Here is a 27,408-nt window from a genome sequence, read left to right as displayed (position 1 = left end):
GAATTGATAGACATCGAGAGTTCCGTTTCTTCTTCGCCGCTTCGGATCCGCTTCCATCTCCGCAACTCCATGGCTATATGATGACCAGTGGATGCAAGCAGGCTTTATACATGGCCTTCAACGCTGTTTGCCTTGCTATCATTGTTTGCAGCCTAGATCGATACAGTGAGGCAAGCCCAACAAGCCACCAACTACCCTTGCAGATCGAGTCATACCCGCGGGTGGCACAACAAAACAACCGCAATCGATAAGCCCCTAATCGATAGTCAGGCTTGATCCGTTAGCAAAGGGCTTGACATTCCCACCCTGTGCCCCACCAAATAAGAAATCGTTACACTACCCTATCCGGCAAGAGGACACAGACAAAGGCATCAACACAGACCACAGGCTCTGCTAGATTCTCCCGCCCGCAGCCGGAAGCTACTCCAGATTCCCACGCGTGCAATCTTAAACCTGGTCCAGCGACCCTGTGTGGAATCCTGAGTGCAACCTTTTTCCTGCCCGACCACAGACCGACTGCCGCACACAGCAAATCGGCGTGACCAGGCCTCGCGCACAACAAGGCGGTCAACAGACCGACACAACCCCAGCCCAGGATCAGGAGTCCACCCGGAAACATTAATAAATTCCTACCTTCCTTCACGGCCTCGCTGTCGACACATTCTGCTCCTCAGACATTATTCAAAACCCAAACCCATTCTTGTTGTGTGTTGGTGTTCCAGACAATATCGATCTGAAACTCAAAGCAGCCATCAGCACAGCCGCGACATTCTTCGATCCCCCTTGAGACCGCGCCTCCGTGTTTCGGTTTCGGTGTTCCGGCCCCTATTCTCGCCCCCACGGTACCTCCTTCAGGGTCTCCAGACTCTTGGATCCGCACCAAGGATTTATTATTATTGTGACAAGCAGCTCCGTACCCACCTACGCGCGCCTGTGCCGCCCTCTGCCACCTCGTGCTCTGTCACTCGCGAATAACTCAAACCCCACAAATACACTACTGAGCCCGGGTCATCACTTTTTGTCGTTTGCCACGACCATAATACAGAGTAGCACGAATTATTTGCTACTGTCGTCACCAAACTTCGGCTGATTGTTACATTTGATTCCCTTCGACACAGCCTCCAAGCATAATAAAGAGGAGAACTGGATTCCCTCTAATTCTATTCTATTCTACATCACATCAACGGATTTATCATCCACACATCGCGCCAAGAATGAGCACATGCATCACCCTTGGAAGTTGATCAGTCACAACGCGCAACTCAATCGGATTGACTCATCACATCTACGCAAATGATAAAGCACAGCCAAATCCACGAAGCACATTTTAAATAGTCACCACTATCGACAAACAACCGGACTGAACGGAATTTCAAACACTGAAAGTCTACCTCAAAGTCTTTGATCAATAATTCTGTCCGAAATTCAGCAGCAGCAGATATGTCTTATTTCTACACCTCACCAACCTCCAACATCCCACCTCAACCTCACCGGTCCGCAATCAGAATGACGCGTACCGGCTCCTCCTCGTCAACTACATCAACCGCTTCAAATTCCTCCTCAATCTCCATTCCGTCACCATACAACTCATCGTCGCAACCAGGCTCAAGTTCAGCCAGTTTCTCCTCCTCCTACTGGCCTTCCTCATCCTCAACCACATGCTCCTCTCCATCCTCATACGCCAACCGACACAGCCATTCTCGCCACAATAGTAATGGGACGTCCTATCTCCCAACACCCTTCCGCTCAGCTCTCCTCCACTCTTCGTCCGTCGCATCATCATCATCATCATCACACAACCCGCATAGCGAGCCATCCTCCTACTTCTCAGACGACGAGTTACTCTCCTTGAACCTTGAGTCCGTGCATCTTGATGGCACGTCCACAGTGCCAAACAGAAAGCGCGAAATGACGACCGAAGAACAGGTCGCGGCTGTGAGAGAGCAAGTTGAGCGGGAGAGGGAAGCGGGCAAGAACGACGCTTGGTGGTTGCAGGGCGTTCCTGCCCAGCAAGCCCCCGTGATGGGTATGGAGAAGAGGAGTCGGGTTGTGAGGTTTGCCGGTGAGACGAGGAAGACTTCTGGGCATGGGAAGAGGAGGAGTGTTGTCGTTGGTGGCAAGGGCTCGAGTCGAAGAGACTGAGTTTGGAGTTTGACGTCTTTTACTTATGCCCACCTGCCACTTTGGGCTGTTGATGGGTTTTTGATTGTCTTCCGGCATTTTGGAGCGATGCATTTGATGAACTAAGCGAGGAAGCGGCATGTATTTGGTTATACAGTGGAACAGCATTGGAAGGTCAAGCAGGGCGTTTGCATATGATACCCCCTACCTGCTCTCCTGGCTTGATGCCGTTGGATTGAGATATCGACAATTGAATTTATTTTACCTACCTTGATTTATTTCCTCTTTCATTTTTAGCTCCATTCTTCTTCTCTCTTCTTGCCTCTAGCTTCCTTGCTTTGCACTGACTTTCCCTAGCTGGGATGCCGCTGGAGTGAGTTGTTTTAGAGCAGAACTTATCTTGCCTAACTTACCTTCATGTTCTCCTCTCGCGTATGCATGATATCTCAGACCTAGATAGAGGATACACAACCTTCATTGGACTCCACACCCTTTACTCAGACGGGCCCCGCGCTCAAACTGGCGGTTCACGCGGCGGACGAACATGGGGGGACGAACATGGGGGGACGAACCAGCTTGCGAGATAGCCAGCAAAATTTGACCCAGATATAGTCAAGGAATTTTTTGGTGGGGTCACTTTACCCAGCGATGTTCCTTGCCCGTTGCTGTCCCTTGAGTGCGTCCGCTCCGTTAGTCCGCGAGCTGTGAGGTGAGAGTACAGGTTTCCGTTTTCTTCATCGAGGTTCAAAACTGGCGCAACTGGTGCCACATGGCCATGGGCAGCGGGTGTTGCATGGCTTTTAACCAATATCCAGACATTGTATCCTCATCCGCTTCACTTACTGTTAGTAAACGCATAGATAGCCGGATTCAGGCATTTTGGCAGTAGTCATACACGAGATGGATGAGTTATCCGTTGCCGAAAAGGCGCCGAGGCCTAGCGACCGAGACAACGAATCTCGTGAAGGGAGCACTCAGATGGAAGTTCCTTTCAGTGACTTTTGTTGTTACCGTGTCTCCACGTAGCACTCATGCGTGCCCAATGTGCCAAGACCACGGCCAAGGGTAGGAGTTGTACTACGTAGTAAGAACTTATGCAGCAACGAAAGCGATCCAAGCGACGGGGAAGGCCTTGGTCGATAGTGTCTTTCCCACAGTCATCAATCATCGGCGACGTGCATGCATTAGAAGAATGCATCACTCTTTTCGATACTGGTACGTGGTAGAAACGCTGACAGCTCGATGCTGCACATCTCCCTAGCTGTGCAGCCACTCCTTGATTGGGTGGAATTTCCCTGCCTCGAGAAAAGGCAACAGACATGATACAGCAAATGCAGGTCCCAGTCAAAATGGTCTGCTGTGACAGAACCGGGAAGAGAAGAGGCATTATGGAATGTTCGAGATATAAGCGCCAGGTTGGATGAGATATTATGGAGCATAAGCCATCATATCGCTGCGAGTCATCTTGATGATTGAGATGATTCGCGAAGTCAACAGCAACCCGGACTTTCTTACCCTCCGATCCCGTAGTGCAGGTGGCTGGAGTCAACTCGCCAATGGAATGTCAGAGTGGGCATAGCGTGAGCGCATAGGACAAGCTGATGCACGCTTGCTTTGGTGATTAAATTCGAAAGAATTCCATCCCCGTCTATTCTGAAAGTGGCCAATGAAAGAATCGTGATCCAGGAAATTGCTGTGATACTTCTGTGACGACGATGGGCAACGAGGGAAGACCAGTGTGATCCTGTTCCGAATTCGAGCCTTCAAGGCTTAGGCCGCTCCGCTGTGCCGTTCATGAGGCCAGATCCGATCCGATGCAAAGAGGTTCGCAATGTAATCTTGACAATGGAACATGTTGATCATCATTTACTGAGCAGATACATGAACTTTATGCACGGTAAGACAGCAAATAACAGGATAATGATGCTGAAGAGACAAACCGTGCCGCAATATTACGGCGGGCTTTCTCGGCCTCCACGGGCACCACTGCAAGCATTTCCGCACCAAACCAAGAACATGCTGCTGGTTATCGATATATTAGACCCATGCAACTTTATGCAGACTCAGTTCGAATCAAGACCGTTGCTGATGATCAGCGTAACATGGTACTCCCAGGTCCTGGAATCCGGGTACACAACATGAATTGGAGAGCAGGGTTGATGTGCCCTGGCAGCAGTCAGTCATTGATATCTCTCTCTTACCTCAACCACTCGCACTCCTCACGAGGAACCTCGTCACCGTAGCCGAGAGTTGGCGAGATTACTGCAGGTAGCGGATGACGATGGGGGTTTGCTTTGCCCAGAATGCCAGCCTAGATAGATCGGATGACCACGGCGCGGCACCGGACTGTGGTACCAAAGGACTAGCGGGCAGCGATTATGATTCTGTGCAGCCCCATTGGCACTGGTAAGACAAGTGACGCATGCGTGTCATCTGGTCAGCCCTTTCATAGGTACTCCTTGAACGCGGCATAGATGAGCTTTGGAAGCCTTTTGATTCTCTGAAAGACACTCCCCAATGCCCGTGACCTCATAGCCGCCGGAAACCTTAGTAGGGAGGCGATCGGAGAGGAGGGTCATCTCGAATCGTGCGGGAATGTTAGTTGAGCAGCTATTGTGCTGATCCCGGGACAGTCCAGCCCTTGACTGCCTGGAGAATGATGAACCTTATTGTGTGATTGGATGTGTTCTGCGTGTGACGGGTTTTGCATTGAAAGGTAGCGCAAGCCAATCGCCATCATCGCAGCCTCCAAGAGACATCAGGCTAATGCTCGAGCTACAGCTTGTTCCTGGAGCCAATTCACCCACTGCATTCCAACACTCCAGCAGCAACAGCACTAACTACCAGCACAATAGCAGCATCACTCGCAGCCAACTGAACCTGCCATTCAGGGTCCGACGAGCCATCCCGTCGAGCTCGAAAACGCTCCCCTACTCGGCAGAGCTGTCACTGGTTCCCAACGGGCCCAGAGTAGACCCCTCAAAGCCCTTCAAATGTCCCACAATGCAACTGTGGTCGTGACTTGGACTAAATAGTCAGACTCACTCCAAGGCGAGCACATTCTCCACTGGGGCCGGGGTTGTATGATGCAGCCAATGTCTTCTCTCTTCCCAAGCGCCCAAAGTCTATCGTGCTGATGCTGAGCGTTGAATGGCATTCTTACTATGGGCTTGGTCCAAGACTGCCCTGGTCTCTCATATTTCCACTCCACCCTTTTCCCTTGTCCTACCACACCTTTTTCTTTACCATAGAATGTTTTCATTGTCTCTCGGAAGCCCTATGACTGCGCCATTGTTGCGATTTTGTTGAGTTTCAAGTACCTCTAAGCGCGATTAGCTCCTGTTCGTGAGCTCGAAAAAGCGACCTGCGTATACCCGCTCGCCCCCCTTCTGACCTACCGTGCATACTCCGCACCCCGGCCAAAGCGTCTATGCCTGAAGACCAGGATACACACCATTAATCGGGAGAAACGTCTGTCTATCCATGTGGCTGTGACTCTGAGACACACAATCGATACGGTTTGTGCAACTTCTGCCCGCTCTCTCAAATTGCTCTCCTAAAACTTCCTTCGCCCCCGAATACTCGTCAATGTTCCCATCCGCCTTTGTTGAAGTCGCTGACCCCTACCAGAAGCTCCGCAAGGGAGCGCGGAACATCTGAACATGTCCGCCAGTCAACTGGCGAGGCAGAAGTCACTCTCATCGAGTTCGAGATCTATACAGCCTTCCCAACAGAAGGGCAAGGGCCCAATTGTCACACCGCCATTTGAGCCATGCGCTGCCACGGCCTCCTTGTTCCTCTATGCCCAGGGTACTTCGATCCTGTGCCTCCATCACGATACGCTGGCGCTTGAAAGAAGATTTGAAAAGCATGCCGATAACATACAACTTATCTGCGTCGACAATGTGAGCGAAAGAGGTGCAGGACGACTCGTGGTGAGCTATGATGTTGGACAGACAGCCATTGTGTGGGATTTGTTCAGTGGTCAGGAAATTGCTCGCTTTGCCTCATTCGAGCATATCACGGTTGCTGCATGGATGCGCAATGGGAATGTGGCGTTTGGAAACAGCAAGGGAGAAGTCATCCTCTTCGAGCCTTCGACTTCGGAGCATATATCGGCCAGAACAATATATGACCCAATCACGGCACTGGCGCCATCTGCCGACTGCAAAGCATATGCCATTGGATACAACAACGGTTCGATTCTTTTGGCAACGCTACAACCTACATTCACTATCCTGCATACGCTGACGACACAGCGGGCGCCCTCGCCGATCGCTGCACTTGCCTGGCATGCTTCGTCCTCCAAGCAAAAGTCAGACATGTTGGCTACGCATACGTCGGATGGAGACCTGCGCGTGTGGAGTGTGTCCAAGCCGCCGACTGGAGATGCCCCTCGAGTAATTCGAACACTAAGCAAGTCTGAGAACTTTTCACCAGGCCGCAACTGGATTTCCTGGTCCAAGAACGGGCGCATTGTTCAGTACTCAGAGCGACAGACATGGTCATGGGACGTACGGACAAAGCACGTCACCTACGAAATCGTGCCTACGGTAGACGATGTCAGAGGCTTGTCAGGATACGGGCCTACAGCTACCCTGTTCACTCTTGGTCCCAACCATACCGTACAACAATATGATCTAGATCGGCCTCAGATGGTTGCCCACGTCCAACATCCTCCCATGGCGGTGCCACCCACGCCACCGGAGGAATATAACCGACAACTAGGCTTATCAGCGTCCGAGAGCGAAGAAGACGTCAGCTCGCCCATCACAAGGGCGAACCGCCAAGTAACGGCATTGGAAGCAGCCCGTATTGAAAGGGCCCAGACCGGAAGTCCTCGCTCCACCCGCAGCCGCACAGAGTCCCGAAGCTCCCAAGCCTCAAGCACACAAGAACGACATGAGAAAAGCGCTGCGTTGGGACGCACCGATAACAACAGCACAGTCTTCTCGTTTGGCACACAATCGCAAATCGCGAGAGACCCACCACCTACTAGCAGCTCGATGACTTACCCCTCGTCAATGCAATCACCAGCTTCGATCAAATCAGCTAGGAAAGGTTCAAGGCTGAAGCAAGAGGTACTTCCTAGTCCAGAAGAAAGACCTATCAAGGAGTTGTTCCCGTATACCCGCTCTCGGCTGAGCGACATTCCTTACAAACCTCCTCGGGCGTTTGACGAATTAAGTCTCACACCAGACGACCTTCGGCGCCAGATGTTGAGTACCGTATTTGGGTGGGAGGAGGACATCGAAGATCTTATTCGTGATGAACTAAGCCGACATCCAGTCGGCAGCCAAAGTGCTGTCCTTCTTTCCAAATGGCTCGATGACGATCCCGACCATATGGCTTCCATGATGGGCGCTGGTGGCGCCACCTCAAGTCTGGACTGGATGATGCTTGCTTTGAGTGGGCTAGGCAACCAGGTTCAATCCAAGAAGATAGGTGAAGCATTTGTGGAAAAAATGCTGGCCAAAGGCGATATCCACGCTGCAGCAACAATCCTCCTCAGCCTTGGCGACTACAATGATGCAATTGAGGTCTATGTAACAAGACGCCACTACATGGAGGCGATCCTCTTGGCTTGTCTGTTGATGCCTCAGAATTGGCAGAGACAGTCGTACCTCGTTCGTGAATGGGGTAAGCATGTGGTGGAGAACTCGGAGCAACACTTGGCAATCAGATGCTTCTCCTGTACCGCTGTTGAGCCATCCGAGCCGTGGACTTCTCCCACTGCCCAAATGGCAGCCAAATTCACCGAACAAGCTTATACCAGTCAATACTCAGAGCCTGGACAAGCTTCTGGCGCACGTCGTGACTTCCTCAATGCGCCCACCCCTGTCGCCATGGGACCTCCTCAAGCTCCTGTGAAGTCTTCACTTCCTGGCCGGCTGACAGCCAAGACCCAGGCTCTGAAGCTGATCACCTCCTTCGGTCCACACAGCCAAGGGCACTATAAATTCCCAGGTCTGAAATCTGATGATCGAACCCCAACCAACGCTCCTGGGATCACACCAATTGCAGAGTCGGCCATCGGCGAATCTGCGATGACTCCAGGAGGCCTCGGCTCCTATCGTTTGAACAATGTTCGCAGCATCAACAGCGCGCTCTCTGCACGCACTGCAACACCTGGAGGATATTCTCGACAGCGACTGCCGTCTATTGGCGAGACTCCGATTGACATTCATCCTCCTGCATTTCCCGTATCCAGCGCACCGAAACCCCTGCCGACCCCTGTGGACTCGGGCTCTGATAAGGAGAAAGAGTCAGCCCTGGCTCAGAATGAGGTTCAGCCGGGCTCTAAACCTGCAACAGATCTACCACTCCTGCTGACATCAGCAAGATATGAGCCGAAGCACCAGACTCCATCCAAAGAAACTCCGCTCACCGCCGTAGGTCCCACGACCGCGATCGAATTGCAACCCGTTCACGGGCCGCCGTCTCCATCTCAGGGCATTTTTGATTCATTAAAGAAAGACTCGCGTACTCGAAATGGTTCACGAGACCGGAAGCCGGATGGGCTGTCGATACAGTGGCCGCCTGTTGAAGTGACGATGAATGAAGCCGAGACAGACCTGTTGGCAACCTTGGCCGCAGAGATGCCGAGATCGGACACTACAGGCACTTACATAGACACTCACAGCGATCTGGCAAGCCCGCCAACCACGGGCGATAGCTTTCGAACGTTGAAAAGCCCAAGCGTCAGTGGACGGAGCATTGATCAATACATCAGCAGCCTCGAAGAAGCACACTATTACACCAAGCACCAGCAAAGCTACCGCACCGGTAGTCGAGATCGTAGCCATGGGCAGGCTGGGGAGAGGAAAAGAAGCAAGCACCGCCTCCGAGCACCCTCAGAGGAAGATCGTGGAAGAGGTCGAATGATTCCGCCCGCCAAAAGGTCGCCCTCCTCTCCTGTCTCAATGTCTCCTGACGAGCTGAACTTGTACAACGCCAGTGTGGAAAGTTTTGATTCGGTCCTGCAGTCTAGGTCAGAAGCCGGGTCGGTCAAGCCCGAGCGCAACCGGGGCAAGTCTTCCAACGGGAAATTGCGCTCTGGTTCCAAGACCGGTGATCGTCATCGACATCGATCGGCCTCTCGTCACAAGGAAGGCCACAAGAGCCGACACTCGAGTAGAACAGTGAGCCGCCGCCATAGTCCTGACCCAGCCCATGAACATCGTGGCCGCACAAGGAGTAAATCTAAGCGAGACCAAGCTGGCTTGGACTCACCTACATCTCCTCTACCTATGTCGCCTTCTGGTTCCGACCGACCAAAGCATTCTGATGCTGAACAAGTCCTTCGCTTCGTTGCAAGCGATAGACAACGGCTGCATGCTCAACATCGGAGCACAAGCCGAAGCCTGAGCCGGAGACCTGACCGCGGCTCCAGTGCTAGACGTGATGCATCTCCGGACCGCAGAAAGGCATCCAGGACAAGATCTAGCAGTCGTCAACCTCATGAACGTGAGCCTGGGATGACCAGAAAAGGCAGCCTTTCCCATCGGAATGAGGCTGGCATCCATAGTCGACACCGAGACCCATCTGCCGATCGGCGACACCACGAAGCCCTGCCAGTGGCCCCTATGCTCTTAGGCCGTTCAGCTCAACTATCGGAGCTCAACTTGGAAGCGAGTGCAAACAGTAATCCACAATTCGTAGCGGATAAAAGGAGGAAAGAGTTAGCGGCGGCTGAGCTTGAGGCACGTCGGTTGTCTTTGGCAAGAAGACCATCAGCTCCGCCTATTCCTTTTCCTGGTCAGAACATGTCGCCCAATCACTCCAAATCTCGCTCTATGGGTGGCGCACCCGCGCTGATGCGGTTCCACACCGACAACAGTGCTACTGTACAGCTGCACAACTTGGCTGGGAGAATTCACGCGAAGCATTCTCCCAATGATCCTTTCAGCGCTGACGCGCATTCGCCGTCAAAGTCCTCGCTCATGCCTCGCATGGGTCTTCCAGCAACTCCACGAGCAATGCGGTATCCCGCATTAAGCCCGTCCTCTGGTGAGGATACCATTTCAAACATGCATCAGAATCCGACGGTGCTCTCCAATGATGCCTATCAAGCCGACATGCTTCCAGACTTCCCACGATCTATGTCAGCTCCGATTCCAGACTATGGCTCCCCTCCCATTCCTTCCGACTTGCCTTCCCATCCAGCATTTGACAGACGCCTTCCAACCAGCAGATCAAGCAGCAAGAATAGGGAGATTGCCTTTTCGCCGCCCGGCGCAAGACAGCCTGATTCTTCCAAAGAACGATTACGAGTCTCTCCTCGTGAAGCTCTTTCCAACGGGAGAACAATCACAACCAACGTTGAGGTCCCACCCATGCTTCCAGAATTACAACACCTGGCCACTCCGCCTCCTCCACCGCCACCACCTGCAATGGCTCACCACTCGCCTATCAGCCACAATGGAGACGTTGTGACCGTTGGCTGGCCTGATCCATCGAGTTTGGTCGAAGTGCCTGGCCCAAAGACAGCGCCGCCCGTTCCCACAAATTATGCGGAAAATCCCCAAGGGGGTCATCGACGTGGAAGAAGCGTCAACGAGAATTTTGCAGGGAAGATCCGATCCATCACCACAAGATTGAGGTCGACAAGCCGTGGGAGGAATACCAAGAGCCCGCCCGCTGAAGCTCAGACACCAAGTCCATATGAAAGTGTACCTGTGCATGTGGACTTTAGTGTGGCTTGATGTCGACGAAGCCATCTTCCTCCATCTTGCCATGTTATGGAGTTTGCTTTTCGTATTCTGTTCTTCTCCTTTTGCAGCAATGAAATAAACGATACCCTTCCTCTCAAATCGACAGTCTACGGTACTTGGGCCGAACGCTTACGTTTTCACTTCGCCACAATCCTTGACACGGCATATTACCTGAACGCTTTTTTCTTTCTCTCTGTCTCGGTTATACAAGTCATTGTCCATTATATGTCTCGAAGGTATATAGCTAGCTCTGTAAGAACATATATGCTTGCTTGCTGCCGGCTGGATGTTCTTGCAAATTAATAAAACTACTACAAAAGCTTTGAAATAGAAGCTTCGCCTCGCGGCAAACTAAAGAAAGAGGAAGAAAGAAGTGAAGGAAGAATGGATGGGACGTGGGAAGGATTGAGAGATTGATGGCAGTGTGGACGAGGGGACGAGTGGACGAGCGAACGAGATAATTTGATAGCTTAGTGTGAGCTTTCAGTGGCAGTTTCTGTTGAACCGAACCGACTCAACAAATCTGCGGCAGTCTAAGCCTTTATCCTTACCCCTATGTGCTTCTGTTCCCTATGCATAGCTCTTAGTGGATACTGGCCAATCTGCTCCTCAGCCCATGTATATACACTCACTCTTCTCTACCACCAATCATCAGGCCCGTAATATCTCATGCTAGGCTTGGCGTGGCTTCGCTCCGCTTCGCAAAGCAGGATCTCTCTCTAGATACTCCATCTCAAAGATGTGTTGTCATATACCCCACGAATAATGAACGCCGCCGGATGGTGGTGGTGATGAGACGGGACCTACGTTATCTTCTCCGCGTAAGAAAATGGAAAAGGAAAAGGAATTAACCTATATACGGATATGAGTATATTTACCCGGGTCCAATTACGGCCTCCATAGCAGGCGCCGCTTTGACCCGAGTCAGAGGCCGAGTGACCATCTGTAGCGCTGAGCAACTTGCAATGGTTATGGGCAATTCGATGGATTCTAGAGTGGATGGAGGATAGAAGCTGAAGAGCAGCAAGAGCTAATCTAAGAAGCAGCAGCGCCAAGGCAGAGCGAACGGAACGTGCACGTGACACAACTCCTGTAATTCTCCAAGCTCGTAGCAGCAGCGATGGCAAAAAGGTCGAAATTTCCGGTCGAATATTGGTCACAGCAGTCTTTCATCATGTTAGTTTTTGGACTGTCTTGTGAAACCGCCAGTATTTGGGATTGTAGAATCTCCTACGATAATAATACTCCCCTTGGTATAAAGATCTCCTTTTCCGCACCTGTTACAACTCGCACTTCCTTCTCCACCAAGGTAGTTGTAGGGATCTATATTCCCTGGATAGAAAAAGCTCTTAAGACGGTAATACAGGCGCTGGAAGTTTGACTGATCGCAGAGCTTGCCTTCATGGTACTTAGCAGCTGACAGATGGGGTCCAAGACCTCCGTCATGCTTGTTGTACGCAATACACCCTGCAAAGGGAATGTGAGATGACCAGGGGCTGAAAAAATAGCAACATGCTGAAGAACCTTCCCTGCAGGATGCTTGCATTACACCGGTCGCACCACATATCCTCCCCTGCATTCTTGGAGCTCAAGTGCCTGAAACTTGTCTGGGTTTACAGACATCACCATTCCACCCGCCAGTTGGCGGACTGTAATGGTGTGAGCTGGCACTGGACATTTCGTTCCAGACTGGTAACAGCTGAGACGCGGGTCATAATCGTCATCGCATTCACAACAATCTGAGCCCCCAGATGGCAGAGATGCAAATACATGAGAGCTCTCCAGGTGAGACTCACGGGCGTAGTTGCCTTCAGTCACCACCCTTTTGCACCTCTTGCAGGATAAATTAAAGCAGCCGGCGAATGGAGCGCAGCGGGCAGCCGGCCGCCATCCTGATCTTTTCCTTCCAGAAGGCGTCGTCAAACCTTTCCATAACCCATCGTGACGTATTAGATGCTAGACCAGCTACGGCAGTCTGCGCAGCAAAAGATTGAACGTTACCTGCATCTGCAGGTGTCGCGTGTTGCACGCTGTCTAGTGCATTGTTAGACATTGCCACTTAGGAAGTCGTGTATTGGACACCCCCCACCCGGTTGAATAGTGACATCGCCTCCAGGAGCCACAGCATGACTGAGCTCCATGTTAGTCACCTCTACACCGACAGGCGGGAAAAGCTCGACACCAATGGCCGTGCCAGCTCCAAGACTGATCAACCCAGCCGTAACTACAATTACCTTTTCGCGGGTTGTCAAGGTATGGGGTGCTATATTGTGGCTTGTTAACTCTCCTCGGACGACTTCCACCTTCCGCTTGGCCACATTCATTCGCCGAGCGCCATATGAGGCCAAAATCAGACTGAGACCGGCTGTAAGTGGAATAGCTCCCAAACCAGAGCCAAAGGTGATGGACCCTGCGAGGAAAATCCGCATCTCTTGGATTTCCCCTGTTTTAGGTTCGATATTCGAATACTGTGATATCTGGACGCATACTCTGTGTCGTCCAAATGGAGAAAGTCGTCGGGGAACCCCCTTTCAGATAGCTAGGATTGCGGGTTATGACAATCGAAGACACAGGACGCCGTGGAATGAAATGCGTCAATGGGCAACTTCAGCCTGAAGGAGGTCGATGTTAAAGCGAGGAGGTAAGCATCAAAGAGAGGCCGCACCTGATGAGAGTTCTGTATTGGCATTTCGGCAGCGCACCTCTTCCTGAACATCATAGAGGACTGCATAAGACTGGCTCAGCTGATAGTGGGATGCGGCGGAGGCCTTAAAACTCTGCCCAAATCCCAGGCCGCCGAAAATGGTCAAATGATAGAAACGATGATGCTTCGATGATGGCTGATGTCTCCGATTTCCGTTTCGCAGTCGAGTTGAATTGGGTCCTGTGTTTCAGTCTCGGCCACACGCTTACCGATAGATCGCATTCTTGAATTGATGCCAGCATCTGTTTTGGGCTTAGCTTCTGGAGAGTGCAACCACGACGTGTTAAGAGGCTGAGAGAGGTATGAAAATTGGGAAGCCAGGGTCATAAATATGCAAAGCAGATACGAAGATTGTAGGACCGAGAGAGAAAGTTGAATAGCAAAGCTCTATTCTAAATAACAGTTATGCACCAGAAGCACCAGCCAGAGCCGAAGCATGCCTCTAACAGCATACTTCGGGAGTGAAGTATCCTTCGCGTGACTATGTGCCGATTTAGACAACTTGCCTAGTATTTGTTAGCTCTTCACTGTGGACCCTGAGATTCTCTCGTTGATGGAGCCATACGAATCAATAGTTGCAACCCCTGCCGCCAGATCGCCATTTGTCAACTGATCGAAAGCACCTATGGATAGATCTATGGTTTCCACGTCAGTCTTGCTGATACAAATGCAAGGCACATCAGAAGCAAAGCGTACCGAGATCGGATTCACCACACCCAGCACACGTGTCGACCACCTCGGCGCTGATGGTGTTGCCGGCGCCGTTTCCAGTTCCCGTGTTGGTGATCATGACGGTTTTACCACAGGCTCCCGGCATCATACTAGAGGGGCCCGCGACGACGAGATCTGAATCGGCATGCGTTTCGCCACACGATCCTAGGCCCACTGATGGAGAATAGAAGGTTGCTCGACCGCCTGTGAATTTTTGGGCAAGAGAAGTGGTGGAAAGGAGGGTGACTAAGGAGAAAATGAGAGTAGACTTCATTATGTTGAGATGAGTAAAGGTATGTTGAGAGGAATATGGAATAGTAAAATGTTTTCTTTGCGATGTTTCAATGTTGGGTATGCTTGCTGTGAGAGTGAATGTATGATCTCGACGTGGAATTGAGGAAGTGAGTATATAAAGAGGTAAATCTAGGAAGAGGACCTTGGTTTATACTCGCCCACCGGCCCCCTCATCTTCGAACAGGACGTGCAAGAGTATGGTAATGGGGAATGATAGCCTTGCCAAATATTCCTCCACAGAAGGATCGCGGAGGCCTTATCTTGCCCAGAAACATGCTACAAAGGAAGTCTTATCAGCTGGGTGTAGCAATAATGGTCGCGGAGATTCCAGCAGCTGAGGAGCTGCGACAGCCTGCGACCTTTACATCCAGATCCGTGTTAAAGGTTAGCGGCGGACGGTCAATTGGAAGCCATAATCCCCTCGTTGTTCATCGACATCATAACAACGCCAGTAATTGCTTGTCAAGTCAAGACCGCATTTTCGTGAGCCTCGTGCTTGAGTGGTGGGTTTCATGAATGATGCTTCATCACAATACTATATGTTTCCCAAGGATCTGAAACTAAAACGTCAATCCTGTAAGTTTTGTTTGTGTTTCGAGCAACAGGAGTCCTCATAGCATTGCATGTAAGCTGCAGGTCGTGAAGGAAGAAGTGGAGAGGGTTCAGGCAGGCGTTGGCATGCCCGGCGTAGCCAGAGTCTCCCAGAGCAAGCAACAGAGTTGATATAAGCAGTCTCAATGCACACACCCCGATGGGACTACTATTATCTTGTTTCACAACTGGCCAGAAAACAATGTTGCTCAAATCTGTGCTCGGAGCTTGCGATTTTTCGGTCCGGGGTCCTCCGGTCCTTCGGTCCTCCGTCATTGGCAGGATGGAAACTATGATATCAGCATCAAAGGCACCATGCAACAAAGTCAACACATCCCAAAGTTCTACGACCATAACTTATATATGCCATGCTTGTCCTGTTGTTGGGTACGCAGTACAAAGACCACCGGATGCAATACAATGATAAGCTCAAACATAGTCTTGGAGGGTAGCTTCATCTTGGACTAGACATTGTTCCTCACTTCTCTTGATGACGATGCTCTATCTTTTCTACACTAAGAGTCTGGAAGATCAAACTCGAATCCAGAGGCATTCCCTATGTATACAAAGACTAGAGATTTTACAGGTCCCATCCCTTCATCCATCCCGCTGGAAAGAATGTCCCAATAACGCTCGAATGTTACATGATATACAGTTCAAGCGCCCTCATTTCTCCTCCTCGCCTCCTCGACACTGTTCTCCCAACTCGTTCTGACCAAAAAGATTCCCTCAATTCCAAACACCAACCCCAACGCAACCGCTACTCCTGACCACAAACCCCAAAGGCCCCAACCCAGTCCAAACGCGGTGCCCATGCTAATAGGCATGGCGACGGCATAGTAGCAGAAGACCTGCACATAGCCCCCCACTTCCTGCCGCCCAAGACCCCGCAAGATGCCATTGCAGATCGTGGCCAGAGCGTCAATGAGCTGGAATGCCGCGCAGACAGGTAAGACGGCGCTGGCGAGCTGGGTGACATCTTCGTTGTCCGTGAAGAGTCTGGGAATAACGTTGCGGAGGCTGAAGAGAATGGTGAGGTTGAAAAGACCAGTGATGATAGATCCGCAGCCGGCCACTTTGGCGGAGGTCTTCGCGGCGTTCGCAATAGATAGGGGGAAGGGGATCTGGAAGGCGATCGATGTAATGGTCACGAGGACAGATTGCGCGGCGAGGGCCCTGACGCCAAAGTAGGAGGAGGCAAAGGTGAGGAGTTCGAACGCCAGCACTTCGGCTTCGACCATCAAGAGGCCTGGGAGCGCAAGTTTGATCATGGGGATCCAGTTGTGAAAAGCTTTTCGTGTGAAGCCGTTCCAGCAGGACATACCCTTTTGGCTGAAGAAACGGACGTATATGAAGAGCCCTAGAGGAAGGAGATTGTCGGTAATGGCGACGGCGATAGGGGCGCCCACAAATCCCCAGCGAAACTTCCAGACGAAGAGCCAGTTCATGAAGGCGTTGAACGGGGCGCAGAAACATAGGACATAGAGAGAGGCGGAGAAGAGGCCCTGGGCCTGCACAAAGCGTTTTGCGGCTTCGAAGGCAGCGAATCCGGGTGCCCCGAGGAGGAGAACTTTAAGATATAGGCCGGCAAGAGCGGCGACTTCGGGCTCGGGGACAATGCATTTGAGGATCTTGTCGGCGAGGAGCCACACAATGCCTATGGGGATGGTAATTGCCCACAGGAAGTATATCATGCGCTGCATTTGCAGTCCAACGAGTTTTTTCCGGCCGGAGCCATAGGCTTGTGCACAGAGGGTGTCTAAACTGGTCGCGAGACCTTGATAGATGGCAAACCCGGTAATGTTTGCTGTCATTGAGGCCAGACTGACAGCACCCAGCTCGACAGTACCGATGTGGCCTACGGCAAAAATAGAAGCCACTGTCAATGAGTATTGCAGCATAAATGTGACCATCAAGGGGGCAGAGTACTGCACTAAGACTTTTGCTTCTCGTTGCCATGTTGTTTGGATCTTGCCTGCGGAGACTGCCTCCTCCCATCTTGCCTTGATGTTCACAGGGTCATCCTGGCCACCATACGGTAACGAGGGATCCCCTAGCAAAGGCGTTGACTCCGATGGCAGAGCCCTCGCCCCATCGAGCGGTTGGCCCGCAGCTTCTTCATCTCGAAGTACTTTTCTATCCCCTCCGGGAATAATGCTTGGGATGGTCAAGTGCTTGCTGATGATGTTATGATGTTGCTGATCTTCTTGAGGGTGCTTAGGAGGGATGATATTGTTGTCACGCAGGAGACTACGCTCTTGCTCGATCACCTCCTCTCTTTCCTGCCTGAAAAGTCGCTCATGCTCTCGGTGTGGATGTGGAACGATGGTCGCCCTGTTGCCGGCGGCTGCAAAGCTTGGTCGTCGATACGAGCCGGTAAAGGAATGATCAACGGCTGCACCGGGGCCAGAGGTGGTCGGTCGCAGAGATGAGGTCTCTGTGTCCGAGCTCGACCCTGATGCAGTGGCCTCATCAGAAGCTTCGTCGAGATCTCGAGCAAGTGAGGCTTGGGCAATTGGGGAGCCGGCGGGCAGTGAGCGACTCAGAAAAGTAACTCGGTCGCCAACTTTGGCGATGGGCTTGGGTAGAGTGGGCATGATCTCACCTTTTTGCTAGCTGGCGGTTGGCAACGCACACAGAATCAGCGGACATTACGTTCCAGGCAAATAAGTGAGTTAGTCCAGGTACGAAATAAGAGAAAGGGTTTGGGAGAAGAAAATGTTGGCTGGGTGGGAGCTAAAAGTCTTCGACCAAGGATCCAAGTGGGATCCAAGTGGCAAGAGGTGCTCGGGAGCTGGAAAGCATAAAGCATAATGATCGGTCCATGACAGCAGGAAGTAGATAAAGTTGAGATTGCACTAATCGTCTCAGCCAATGTATGCAAATCGGTACATGCAGGGTACATATTGATGATACATCGATCAATCATTCTCCGAGCTGCCGTTGATCAACCCGGGCAGTCAGTGAGTAATAGCCTGTTTCCTCCCCTGCACATCTGTCGATCGATCTGTACTACGCTGCAAATGGTAGGGGTTAATGCGCCCCCCGACGGGACGTCGGGGATTAGATAGCTTGTTATGACTGCATCACTAAGAAACTCTCACCTGTGGTGCTCGACGACAACGTCAAACGACCACAGATCTCGACGGATGATCGAGTCCTGCAGAGGCCAGTGCTGCTGCAAGGCCACCACTCGAACATGTCTGCCGATTTGGGAGCTGAGGCTGAATTGGCCCATGCTTACGACCCCGTGTGCAACCTCATGAGATCGAAGCCAATTCTGGTGAAAGAGTGAGTCATCCCAATGCCTTTGCTGCCAGGCCGCGTCTGACGTACTTGTAGCGATCGTAGATCACCACCACAGCCTTGGAAGCTGTTCTTCTCCACACCCTACACTGCTCCTCTTCTTATCCCGAACAGCTCCTCCGATGTTCGTGACCATTTGGCCAATGAGCGAACCTTCCTTTCTTGGCTGCGGCTGGGCATATATCTCGCCGTTGTCTCGATTGCCATCCTTATCAATTTCCATCTCAAGCATGAACCGTCGACACTGGAAAAGAAAATCTCGATGCCTCTGGGTATAATCTTTTGGTTTCTGGCCTTGACCTCCTTGGTCAGTGGATTCGCCAACTACGTCAGGACAGTGGCCAAGTACGCTCGGAGAGACGCCCTGGTGCAGACTGGTATCAAGACCCAGGTCATTTTCGGCGTTGTTTCAGGTGCCATCGTCGCCACCTGTCTCTTGTTCTTGGGTATCGAGGCGGCTAGAAGGGTAGAAAGATGACCGACAAGATTCCTGGACATCGTATTCTGTGGTACTCTGCCAGGCCACGAGGGAGATGTTCACCCGGGAGCGCCTCGACAGCCTCGCGTACCATAGGGCCATAGTAACGTTCCAGAGCGGAGAACCATAGAGTATAGCTTTCGATACCTGAGAAAGATCATCATTGCTCTGACACGATTAGTCAAGTATGCCGTACCTGACCAGCTCCTGGTGATCCGAGGAGTCAACAGGAGGATCCGCAATGCAATCAGTCGCACTTCCTCCTGATGCCGGCGCATCATGATCGTCGGGTACATAACTGCCTTCTTGATGGGGATCATCAAGTGATGGTGACATGATCACCCGAAATCCAACACCTCCGTGTGGCGACTCTACCAAAAACCGATGTATAGAAGAGAAAGACTTATCAGACCACCGATTATCATGTGGTGTTCTGCCAAAATGTTCCACAAACACCGCATGCCAGCAGGAACAAAGAATTAGCATATATATTATTATTCTGCAGAAATTCTCTAACAGCCAGGTATCTAAAGTCTCCCTAGTCGAATGGTAAAAACACTCTCTTATGCTAACAAAATTACAGATGTTGCCCTGGTCGATTCCCCATCGGGGGGAAATTTGCAGCACATCTCCTGTTCGATTCCGGCAACCACCACACAAAAAACCAACTAACAAGAGGCAGAGAGGGCAAGGAGAAAGATACTGACACACAAAGGCTTAGGCACTTGTGGCTATAAGAGAAATAAACGCCTTTCAGTCATTCCCTCCCCTGGAGAGAATGGGGGAGGTAGATAATGAAGGATGCGGGTTCTGGGGGCTTTCTAACTAACTTACTGACTCACCAGATCCGGCGGACCACAGGTCGTTTGGTACCTGTCGACATCAGCACCGCTACCTCAACATTCAACTTCTTAGGTATACCGCTGATACCACCGGCGAGTGGATTCAACAATAATAAAAAACCTATTCAATTAGGTTTCTCCTAAGCTAGTAGGGCCCCTGGTTAGGGGTACCCTAGCCGGAGTTTTTGTTATTTCAAGAATATTCTTCTTTCATAAAAGATATAACAAATATAAGCTGATAATAAGAATATTTTACTTTCATCTATCTTAATCCTTTATTCGACATTAGTTCTATTACAAAAACTATTAATACTCTTCCACCTTTAGTCTATTCCTCAACAACTTCGTCTTTACATCTCTAGCCCTGACCTTGCTACCACCCTGCTTCTGATCCCTCCTTCGATCATCCATCACCATCCAAGCCCCTAAAGCCAGCGTCAAAACCCCACCCAGCGCCCCAAATGCCGCCGTCGTCGCCAACGCAAGGATATACTTGGGCGCATCCTGCGGCCGAAAGATATTCGAACCCACCACGCCCATCAGATTCGCCACAGGGACCCCCCACGCTCGTCAACATGACCCGCTTTGTTCTCATCCGCGATGTTGTTATTATACCAGACATCCAGGATGACGCTGGGTGCGCTGGTGCCCCCAACACATCATGAAGCTCCTGAAGTAGGCCAGACGCAGCTGACTCTCGACGTCGATGGCGGAGTAGATGACGAAGCCCGTGAAGGTGAAGAAGAAGCCCAGGGCGACGAAAGGGGAAGCGGAGGCGCGTGTAGGTCGGAGGCGTAGGCGAGGAGGAGCAGCAATGATGGCGCCGGAGATGTTGGGCGCAACGGCGTGGAGGTTCGTTTTGACGGTGGAGTAGCCTAGCCGGGCTATGATGACGGGGAGGAAGAGTTGGGTGGATTGGAGGGGGACGCCGAGGCCGATCTCGATGGCTGAGTTTTACACGTTGATGCTCTGGTCAGTGGATGAAGCTTCCAGTGGGTGTTTGAGGGAGTTGATGGGCAGAGGAGAAACTGAGCGGGAAAGGGGTTTGTGAGAAGAAGGGAGAAGAAGATGACACACCGAGAATCACCCAGCTGGTAGGATGTTTGAAGATCGTGACCGCTTGCTTGAAGTTGAACTTCTCATTCACCACCGAGCTAGAGTCAACCTGCATCCTATAGAACGCACAATCTTCTTCTCCTCCTCGCTCAGAAACTTCGCCTCTGCCGCGCTGTAGGGCAGGTACCAGCACGCAAAAAAGGAAAAGGGCCACGGTACAACAGCCCTCGATCACAAATAGATATCTCCAATTCGCCATCGTCGCGGACCCGATCTGAAACACGCCAAAGGCCAACAAGCCTCCAAAATGCCGACGCGATCGACTGCGCGGCATAGAAGATGGCCAGCCGCCTCGCCAGCTCCCCCCCGTCGATAGAAGGTCGTCTGATAATAGATGACGAGCGGGGAAGAAAGCCGACTCGCTCATCCCGAGGAACCCAGCGGATCGCCATCAGGCCGGCGAAAGTTCTTGACCGCCACCACCATCAGCGTGACGAAGCCGAAAACAGAACATCATGATCGCCAGGACGCGTGAGGGGCCCGTCTTTCTTGCCTAGGATCCCCAAGAAGGGGGCGGTGAGGACGTAGGGGACGAAGAAGACCGAGAGCACGATGTTGTATTGGTTGGAGATCCGAGATTGAGTGTTTTTTTTCCAGGCCGCCGGTTTTGGCGTTGCCCAGGTTGGACTTGTCGAGCGAGTTGAAGAGGTACATGATCGCGAGGATGGGTAGGATGCGCAAGTCGAATCTGCGCAGGACTTCGCGCTCCGTTGCTGGGTCGGGACTGAATGTGGCGGAGGGGTTGCGGTGGGGTTGGTTGGGGGAGACGAGGAGGCCTTGTTCGACATTTTGTATTCAGAGGTGGTTTGAGTTGGTTATCGTGAGAGACGTTTTGGTTTCTATGGTGTTGTTGGGGGAAGGGGTTGCCATCGTCAACAGGGAAGGAGTAAAATAAAATCGCGCAGTAGATCTGTAAGGAATTGCTAACATGAAGATAGTATAGGAGTTGGAACAGACATTAGAAAGAAAGACAGACGGGAGAACACATGTTTATTGAGCAAGCGATGGAAGATGCTCGCTTCAACACTCCAGTCCTCCAAACCGAGCCGAAGAACGTTCAACTGTCGTTGAGATATGCTGCAGATGCTGCAGAAGCTCGATAGGCTGTTCAATTGACGGCGATCGGCATGTTGCAGCGAAAGGTTGCTCCAGCATTGATAAGAGACCTAGCTTCTTGCTAACTAAGCTTCCACCCCGATTTTGACATCAATGCAGGGAAAGCACCTAGTGTACTGTCACTTGAGTCAATGAGAAGCCGACGAAGCGGGAGGTCAAGCTACTGTACGGCGTCAACAGTTCAGGGGTGGGGAGATAACGATGGCGGAGTGACACTGCAGGATAAGGAATCCATGCTAAGGAGCTAATGTCAGGGATCGAGGATTGAGATAGTTGCCACGAGATGACAGCATGGAAACTTGCTCGTCTCAATAGTATGACAGGCAGAGCGGCGCTTCTCTGGCTGGAAATGTAATGGAAGAGCATTGAGCAATAGCGTGAGAAAAGTTTGTTGAAATGTAATTGGCCCAATCCAGACATAAATCATCGAATCAATCCCAATCTCGCCATCTGTCATTATATCGACTGCCTGATCGTGGGCCACTGTCAGAGGACGAGCGGGCATCACTACTGCTGACTTCAAAGGAGTCAACTTCTCCGCCATCTCCATGGTCAAGGTCTCTTCTCTGCTTGGCCTTTGCCAGTGTACGACCCGGCCGCTTGAGCGTCTGCATCGACATTGCCCCTTGGCTACTTGGCCTGCCGGATTGAGAGTGAGGATACCCATTCTCCAGGTCGTTGGCGCCTGCATAACCATCCCCACCCCTCAGTCCACTGCCAAAAAGTGCTTGTCCCGTTCCATCTCTCTCTCTCCTTTCTGCTTGCTCCTCGACAGCATCAATCCATTGCTGACTCACCTCCCACTTCCACCCATCCCCAGTGGTATTAGTAATGGGCAAAGCCCACAGATACCACTTGGCCCCGAAGAGATGGAGTAGGTTCCGTCGCCAGCCAAGGTCAAATGCGTTGGGCAATTTGGAGGATTCCTGATCGGCAAGATAGTCTTCATATCGTGAGCGTTCGCGGTCGGCTTCCTGCAACGCGTAGGTCCGTGCAAGTGATGATTGGGCGGGGGTCATGTTATCTGACCCGGATTGGTGATAAGGAGATTTGTGGGCAGGCACAGGACCCGGCTGGATTGTTGTTGGACTGAGTCTCTCTTCTCCCTCCTCTAGGCGTGTGGCACCCGGAACAGCATTTGCATGGAATTCAAGCACCATCTCCCCTGCCCTCTGTAGCCTTTCCTGCACCCCATGTGGCTCGCTCGCATCGTAGGGATGATGCAATGCCTCGATCCTTTGCCTCTCAATCCTGCTCCTCACGCCTCTCAGATATCTTGTCTTTTCTAAACACTCAATCGTCGTCATTCCCCTTACACACAGATACAAGTGCCAAGCGGTGAAGCCAGTCAACACCAATCCGATTATACCACTAATGACCGCCAGTAAAACCACATTGATTGGCATCAGATTTTCCTGATATCTCTCTGCGTTCAGCAGCTCGGTCCATACCCAATACGCTGTACTGCCAAAGCATACCCAACAGAACAAGCTAGTGTAGACGAGGAAAAGGACGAAAGGCTTATAGTTGTGTAGACCGACACAGGTCGCAAGCCACGGACAGTGGTGGTCCATTTTCAGGACACATCGGTGGCAGGTGGAGCAGTGATGAGTCCGGTCGGGCTTAGGATGGGTGCATTTTTTGCAATAACGAGGAGCGCCGGTAGATGATACAGTGATAGGCTGAGCGAGCGTGAACTGTGAGGAGGCTTCACTGGTAGGCAGATGAGAGTAGCCTTTGTGGTCTTTGCGCGGTGAGCTGCGGGGACTGGAGGGTGATCCAGGGTCTGTGAAGACCGCGGTGGTATAGGAAACATTAAGGAGGATGTAGAGGCAGACTCCAATGATAGAGGAGGGCTTTGAAGTCCATGATTTTGTATTTCCAAAAGCCAGGGTTGGAAGGCCGATGCTGGCTTCCACATAGGCGGCCCAGGTGGTGAGACTGTAAACGAACACAAGAGGAAAATAGGTCGCGATGGTGCAGCAGCGACGTTCGCATCTACGTGCAAAGGAACGCGTCTTGCGCCCGAAGGCAGGGGACGAGGATGTCGATGAGGGTGAGTCGAGAGGTGACATGTTTCTTTCGCGCAGTCATGCGGGTTGATGCTAGACGACTCTGCAGGCCATCATCGCTCGAGAGGGAAGACAAATCGTCGCTGCCACTACTAGTTGCGAGGCCGATGAGTCGAATGAGCAAAGTATTCTTGTGAGGGACATGCAAAGCAGAGTGAGCGACAATACTTGACTTAGTGGTCTGTAAAGAGTGGAAGATCATAGGGATCCTCTACAGTGTTACATACATAGCCACACATAGGCACCATGCGGCAACACTGACGATCCACAAAGTCAACCGCCAGTCATTCGACTTAACCAAGTCAGCTGACGAAGAAGTTCCTCATATGGGTCACACCTATTCCGTATGTATTTACTAATATATGTGATGTGCTAAGGGACGAGTTGTACAACTCGACTGGTTCCAATTCTATTCAGCGACTTTCCGGCCAACGCCATTCTTCAGTGAAAGAGGCAAAATCATCAACAACCGTCGCTATGCTGAAGTGCACCTATGTCCTCGTAGCTCTGAGACGTATCACGAGCAAGCCTGTAAACATGCGCTTGAGAATAATTTGAACAGGCTCAGATCAACTCCTCGCTCTTGGGAAAAGATTACTACCGATCTGTGACACACTCGTCATCAAATCCCTTCGCACCTGGCTGCCATTTGCATTCGCTGGTTCAATATTGCCAAGCTCACACCAATTGCTGACCGGTAAGCAGCTCAGATACTTGCACCAACTGCATCCGGTCTTGTACCTGTAGAAGTTGTTCAGAAGAACGATGAATGAGACAAGCACTCCCATCAGAGCACCAGCTCTCAGCAACCACCACGCCCACCAGGCAGGCTTTCGGCCCTTGAAAAAGCCAACCGGGCGTTTGACAAATGTGCCCATGACCCCATTTCCCGTGGCCCCTCCAGATGCCATTGGCTCGTATGGCGTGGACATACCGATACGTTGTCGCAGGGCATTGGGGGAGTGTAGAATGCAAATCCCGAGAACCAGCCCCATCAAGAAGCCTCCAATGTGTGAGAAGTTATCCAGACCTGGGAGAAGTCCAAGCACGAATGATATGACAATGTCGAGCAGGATGATGAGAAGTTCCCGGCCGGGCTTCGAACGCTCATTCCAGCTATAGATCAAGTCTAGCAAAACAAGCGCCAAAACCCCGAACAAACATCCAGAGGCCCCTGTCGATGCAATGGCTGGTGGTGCAAAGTTTCCACCAAGGACAAAGCCGAATATGCCAGAACTGAGATACACCAGAGCAAATCGTAGCGATCCGATCGCGAGCTCCATCTCGCGCCCCATCGTGAGTTGAAGCAACATGTTGAAGCCGATGTGAATGATCCCAGCATGCAAGAACATGGGGATGATAAAGCGAAACCACTGAGTTGGTTGAGAGTTCTCGGCTGCACCAAATCCGCAGAGTCTTGGTAGAGTGCACTTATTGACAGCATCGTTTGGATCAGAACTCGTCGTTTCGGGACAAGGGAAGAGGAGGCCGTCGGTTCCATCGGTCAGGCGCATGCATGGTACAAATCGAGCACCCATGTTTATGAGAACGTATGGAGAAGGGCCGATCATGGGATTAAAACTGGGACGGGTCATGATCGGGGAACCTGTTTTCGTCGCTTTCGAAGTCGATTAGTGAGATGGAAAGCTAGAAGAAGCATGAACTCACCATTTATTGCGATCTCGGCAATGAAAACACCAATCTGCACCAGTGTGGCCGCAAAGACTACCCATGTTATCTTCCCAGAAAACCATCCCTGCTTCTTCTCTCGCCTGCGACTCGACTTTGGCGGACGTTGCGATTCAGGTGACGGAGGATATTGTGTGTTTTGGCCAGCAAGAGGATCCCCGGAGTAAGGTCTCGACTGAGGTGATTTCAAGGGGATGTTATCTGCGTATTGGCGATCGTCGTTCAATGCGCCACCAACAACGCCTGAGTAATAGGAATCTCGTGAGTGATGTGGGTTATCGTAAGGGCTATCTATCGCCCCCGAGGCGCTGTACGGTGACTGGATGTAAGAGGCCCTAGAAGGCGGATAGTTGGTGTATAAAGATGTAGGCGGTTTTGCAGAGGACGGCGGAGGTGACGGTGGGGAATGATCGAGGTGTTGATGAGCGGTATGGTTGTACGGAGTGGCAGCATTGTAGTATTCATTCGCTGCCATGATCGACCTGGAATAGTGGATCAGGCAGCAGACCTCCTCGGCGTGTTGTTTTGACACAGTGGTATGCGAGTATAGGTTGGAAGATCGTCCTTCTGTTCCCAACCGGCCGGCTCGTGATATGATATACCTACTGAGTAACGGTCGCGAAAAGAAGAAGGGTCAGTCACTCAATTGACTTAGGCGGGACTGCTCTTGGAAAGATGCCGTGAATGTTTCACTTGTTCAAGGAAGAGGCGTCGAGGGATAATAATGTGGAGTTGTCGGACACGGACTGAGGCGACCTGGAAGACGTAGCTAACTATAAGTAAGTTGGCCTGGTTCCTGAATCGATCCGCGCCTGGAATAACCAATAATGCAGAGGTCTCGCAGCCTCACCTCGTAAGCAAGTCATGGCACCTCGAAGTGGAGTACACCATACTACGTAAGCTGACCTTCTTTCATCGACAAGGCCGCCCACCATTGACGCCTTGTTTATGCTGCGGTAAGATTGAGGCAGAGTGTGTGTCGAGGCGGAATCTACTATGGCTATGCTTATTCTATGGAGGAATCATGTTCGCATCGTGGGCGAGTATATAGCTCCGGTTGATAAATGGCTGCGGGAATGTCGAACAAGTAGGGATCTCCCTGGGATAGTTTGTCTTGCGGTGGTGATGCTGACAGAGAGGATCAGCTATATTAGTTATTCAAGTAGCTTCAAAGAGCATTATTATTGAGGTGCGCTGTGACAACAATCATAACTTGATCGAGGAGATCTATGATTAGGCGATCTTTCATCGCCCTTGACTAACTATAGGGAAGACCTCCCCACCTCATTTAAGTTTGCCCTTGGGGCAGTATCGTTTTCTTAGCCATGATTCAGGCCTCTCAGTTCTACGAGTCTCTACCTGCACATCACAGATGAATTTCAAACGCTGCTCTTCTTTGCCGTTCAAATATCAGCACGTGAGCCTCCAGTAATACGAAGGCACGAGATGTATTAAGTATAGCTGGACTCAACAGGAAGATTAGTATTTATAGTAAGATTACGCCTAACAAAGTGGATACCAAGGGCACTAGATCGAGCAATCCCCATGCCAAACGCAGCGCAGTCACCAATGCTGTTATACCGTCGAGATCACTGATCTCCTCATTGGCTAATGTCGGATGCAATGGAGCACGTATGCCATGTTGCTATAGGTG

The 27,408-nt window shown here is 51.4% G+C and overlaps 10 protein-coding genes across 10 annotated transcripts; 3 read left to right on the top strand and 7 right to left on the bottom strand.

The window, feature by feature from the left end:
• Positions 1-1,440: 1,440 nt before the first annotated feature.
• On the top strand, positions 1,441-2,142 carry EPUS_05752 (uncharacterized protein; the record flags this gene model as incomplete). Its single annotated transcript, XM_007807484.1, has 1 exon — positions 1,441-2,142. One exon carries the CDS (start codon positions 1,441-1,443, stop codon positions 2,140-2,142), a length of 702 nt encoding a protein of 233 aa, XP_007805675.1.
• Positions 2,143-5,783: 3,641 nt separating this feature from the next.
• EPUS_05751 (uncharacterized protein) lies at positions 5,784-10,826 on the top strand (the record flags this gene model as incomplete). Its single annotated transcript, XM_007807483.1, has 1 exon — positions 5,784-10,826. The coding sequence occupies one exon, from the start codon at positions 5,784-5,786 to the stop codon at positions 10,824-10,826; it is 5,043 nt and encodes a 1,680-aa protein (XP_007805674.1).
• Positions 10,827-12,681: 1,855 nt separating this feature from the next.
• On the bottom strand, positions 12,682-13,264 carry EPUS_05750 (uncharacterized protein; the record flags this gene model as incomplete). Its single annotated transcript, XM_007807482.1, has 2 exons — positions 12,682-12,869; positions 12,925-13,264. 2 exons carry the CDS (start codon positions 13,262-13,264, stop codon positions 12,682-12,684), a joined length of 528 nt encoding a protein of 175 aa, XP_007805673.1.
• A 791-nt stretch (positions 13,265-14,055) lies between these two features.
• EPUS_05749 (uncharacterized protein) lies at positions 14,056-14,524 on the bottom strand (the record flags this gene model as incomplete). The annotated part of the gene is made up of 2 exons (XM_007807481.1): positions 14,056-14,174; positions 14,236-14,524. 2 exons carry the CDS (start codon positions 14,522-14,524, stop codon positions 14,056-14,058), a joined length of 408 nt encoding a protein of 135 aa, XP_007805672.1.
• A 1,267-nt stretch (positions 14,525-15,791) lies between these two features.
• EPUS_05748 (uncharacterized protein) lies at positions 15,792-17,732 on the bottom strand (the record flags this gene model as incomplete). The annotated part of the gene is made up of 1 exon (XM_007807480.1): positions 15,792-17,732. One exon carries the CDS (start codon positions 17,730-17,732, stop codon positions 15,792-15,794), a length of 1,941 nt encoding a protein of 646 aa, XP_007805671.1.
• A 602-nt stretch (positions 17,733-18,334) lies between these two features.
• On the top strand, positions 18,335-18,919 carry EPUS_05747 (uncharacterized protein; the record flags this gene model as incomplete). The annotated part of the gene is made up of 2 exons (XM_007807479.1): positions 18,335-18,426; positions 18,478-18,919. The coding sequence occupies 2 exons, from the start codon at positions 18,335-18,337 to the stop codon at positions 18,917-18,919; spliced, it is 534 nt and encodes a 177-aa protein (XP_007805670.1).
• A 177-nt stretch (positions 18,920-19,096) lies between these two features.
• Positions 19,097-21,076, bottom strand: EPUS_05746 (uncharacterized protein; the record flags this gene model as incomplete). The annotated part of the gene is made up of 3 exons (XM_007807478.1): positions 19,097-19,290; positions 20,457-20,708; positions 20,839-21,076. The coding sequence occupies 3 exons, from the start codon at positions 21,074-21,076 to the stop codon at positions 19,097-19,099; spliced, it is 684 nt and encodes a 227-aa protein (XP_007805669.1).
• A 226-nt stretch (positions 21,077-21,302) lies between these two features.
• On the bottom strand, positions 21,303-21,665 carry EPUS_05745 (uncharacterized protein; the record flags this gene model as incomplete). The annotated part of the gene is made up of 1 exon (XM_007807477.1): positions 21,303-21,665. One exon carries the CDS (start codon positions 21,663-21,665, stop codon positions 21,303-21,305), a length of 363 nt encoding a protein of 120 aa, XP_007805668.1.
• Positions 21,666-22,424: 759 nt separating this feature from the next.
• Positions 22,425-24,068, bottom strand: EPUS_05744 (uncharacterized protein; the record flags this gene model as incomplete). Its single annotated transcript, XM_007807476.1, has 1 exon — positions 22,425-24,068. The coding sequence occupies one exon, from the start codon at positions 24,066-24,068 to the stop codon at positions 22,425-22,427; it is 1,644 nt and encodes a 547-aa protein (XP_007805667.1).
• Positions 24,069-24,634: 566 nt separating this feature from the next.
• EPUS_05743 (uncharacterized protein) lies at positions 24,635-26,229 on the bottom strand (the record flags this gene model as incomplete). The annotated part of the gene is made up of 2 exons (XM_007807475.1): positions 24,635-25,671; positions 25,734-26,229. The coding sequence occupies 2 exons, from the start codon at positions 26,227-26,229 to the stop codon at positions 24,635-24,637; spliced, it is 1,533 nt and encodes a 510-aa protein (XP_007805666.1).
• Between the last annotated feature and the right edge of the window lie 1,179 nt (positions 26,230-27,408).

The sequence above is a fragment of the Endocarpon pusillum genome (genome assembly GCF_000464535.1).
Source record: "Endocarpon pusillum Z07020 unplaced genomic scaffold scaffold692, whole genome shotgun sequence".
Taxonomy (NCBI): Eukaryota; Fungi; Ascomycota; class Eurotiomycetes; order Verrucariales; family Verrucariaceae; genus Endocarpon; species Endocarpon pusillum.
The sequence above is the reverse complement of the archived record's forward strand: the minus strand, read 5'-3'. Positions and strand labels throughout refer to the sequence as shown.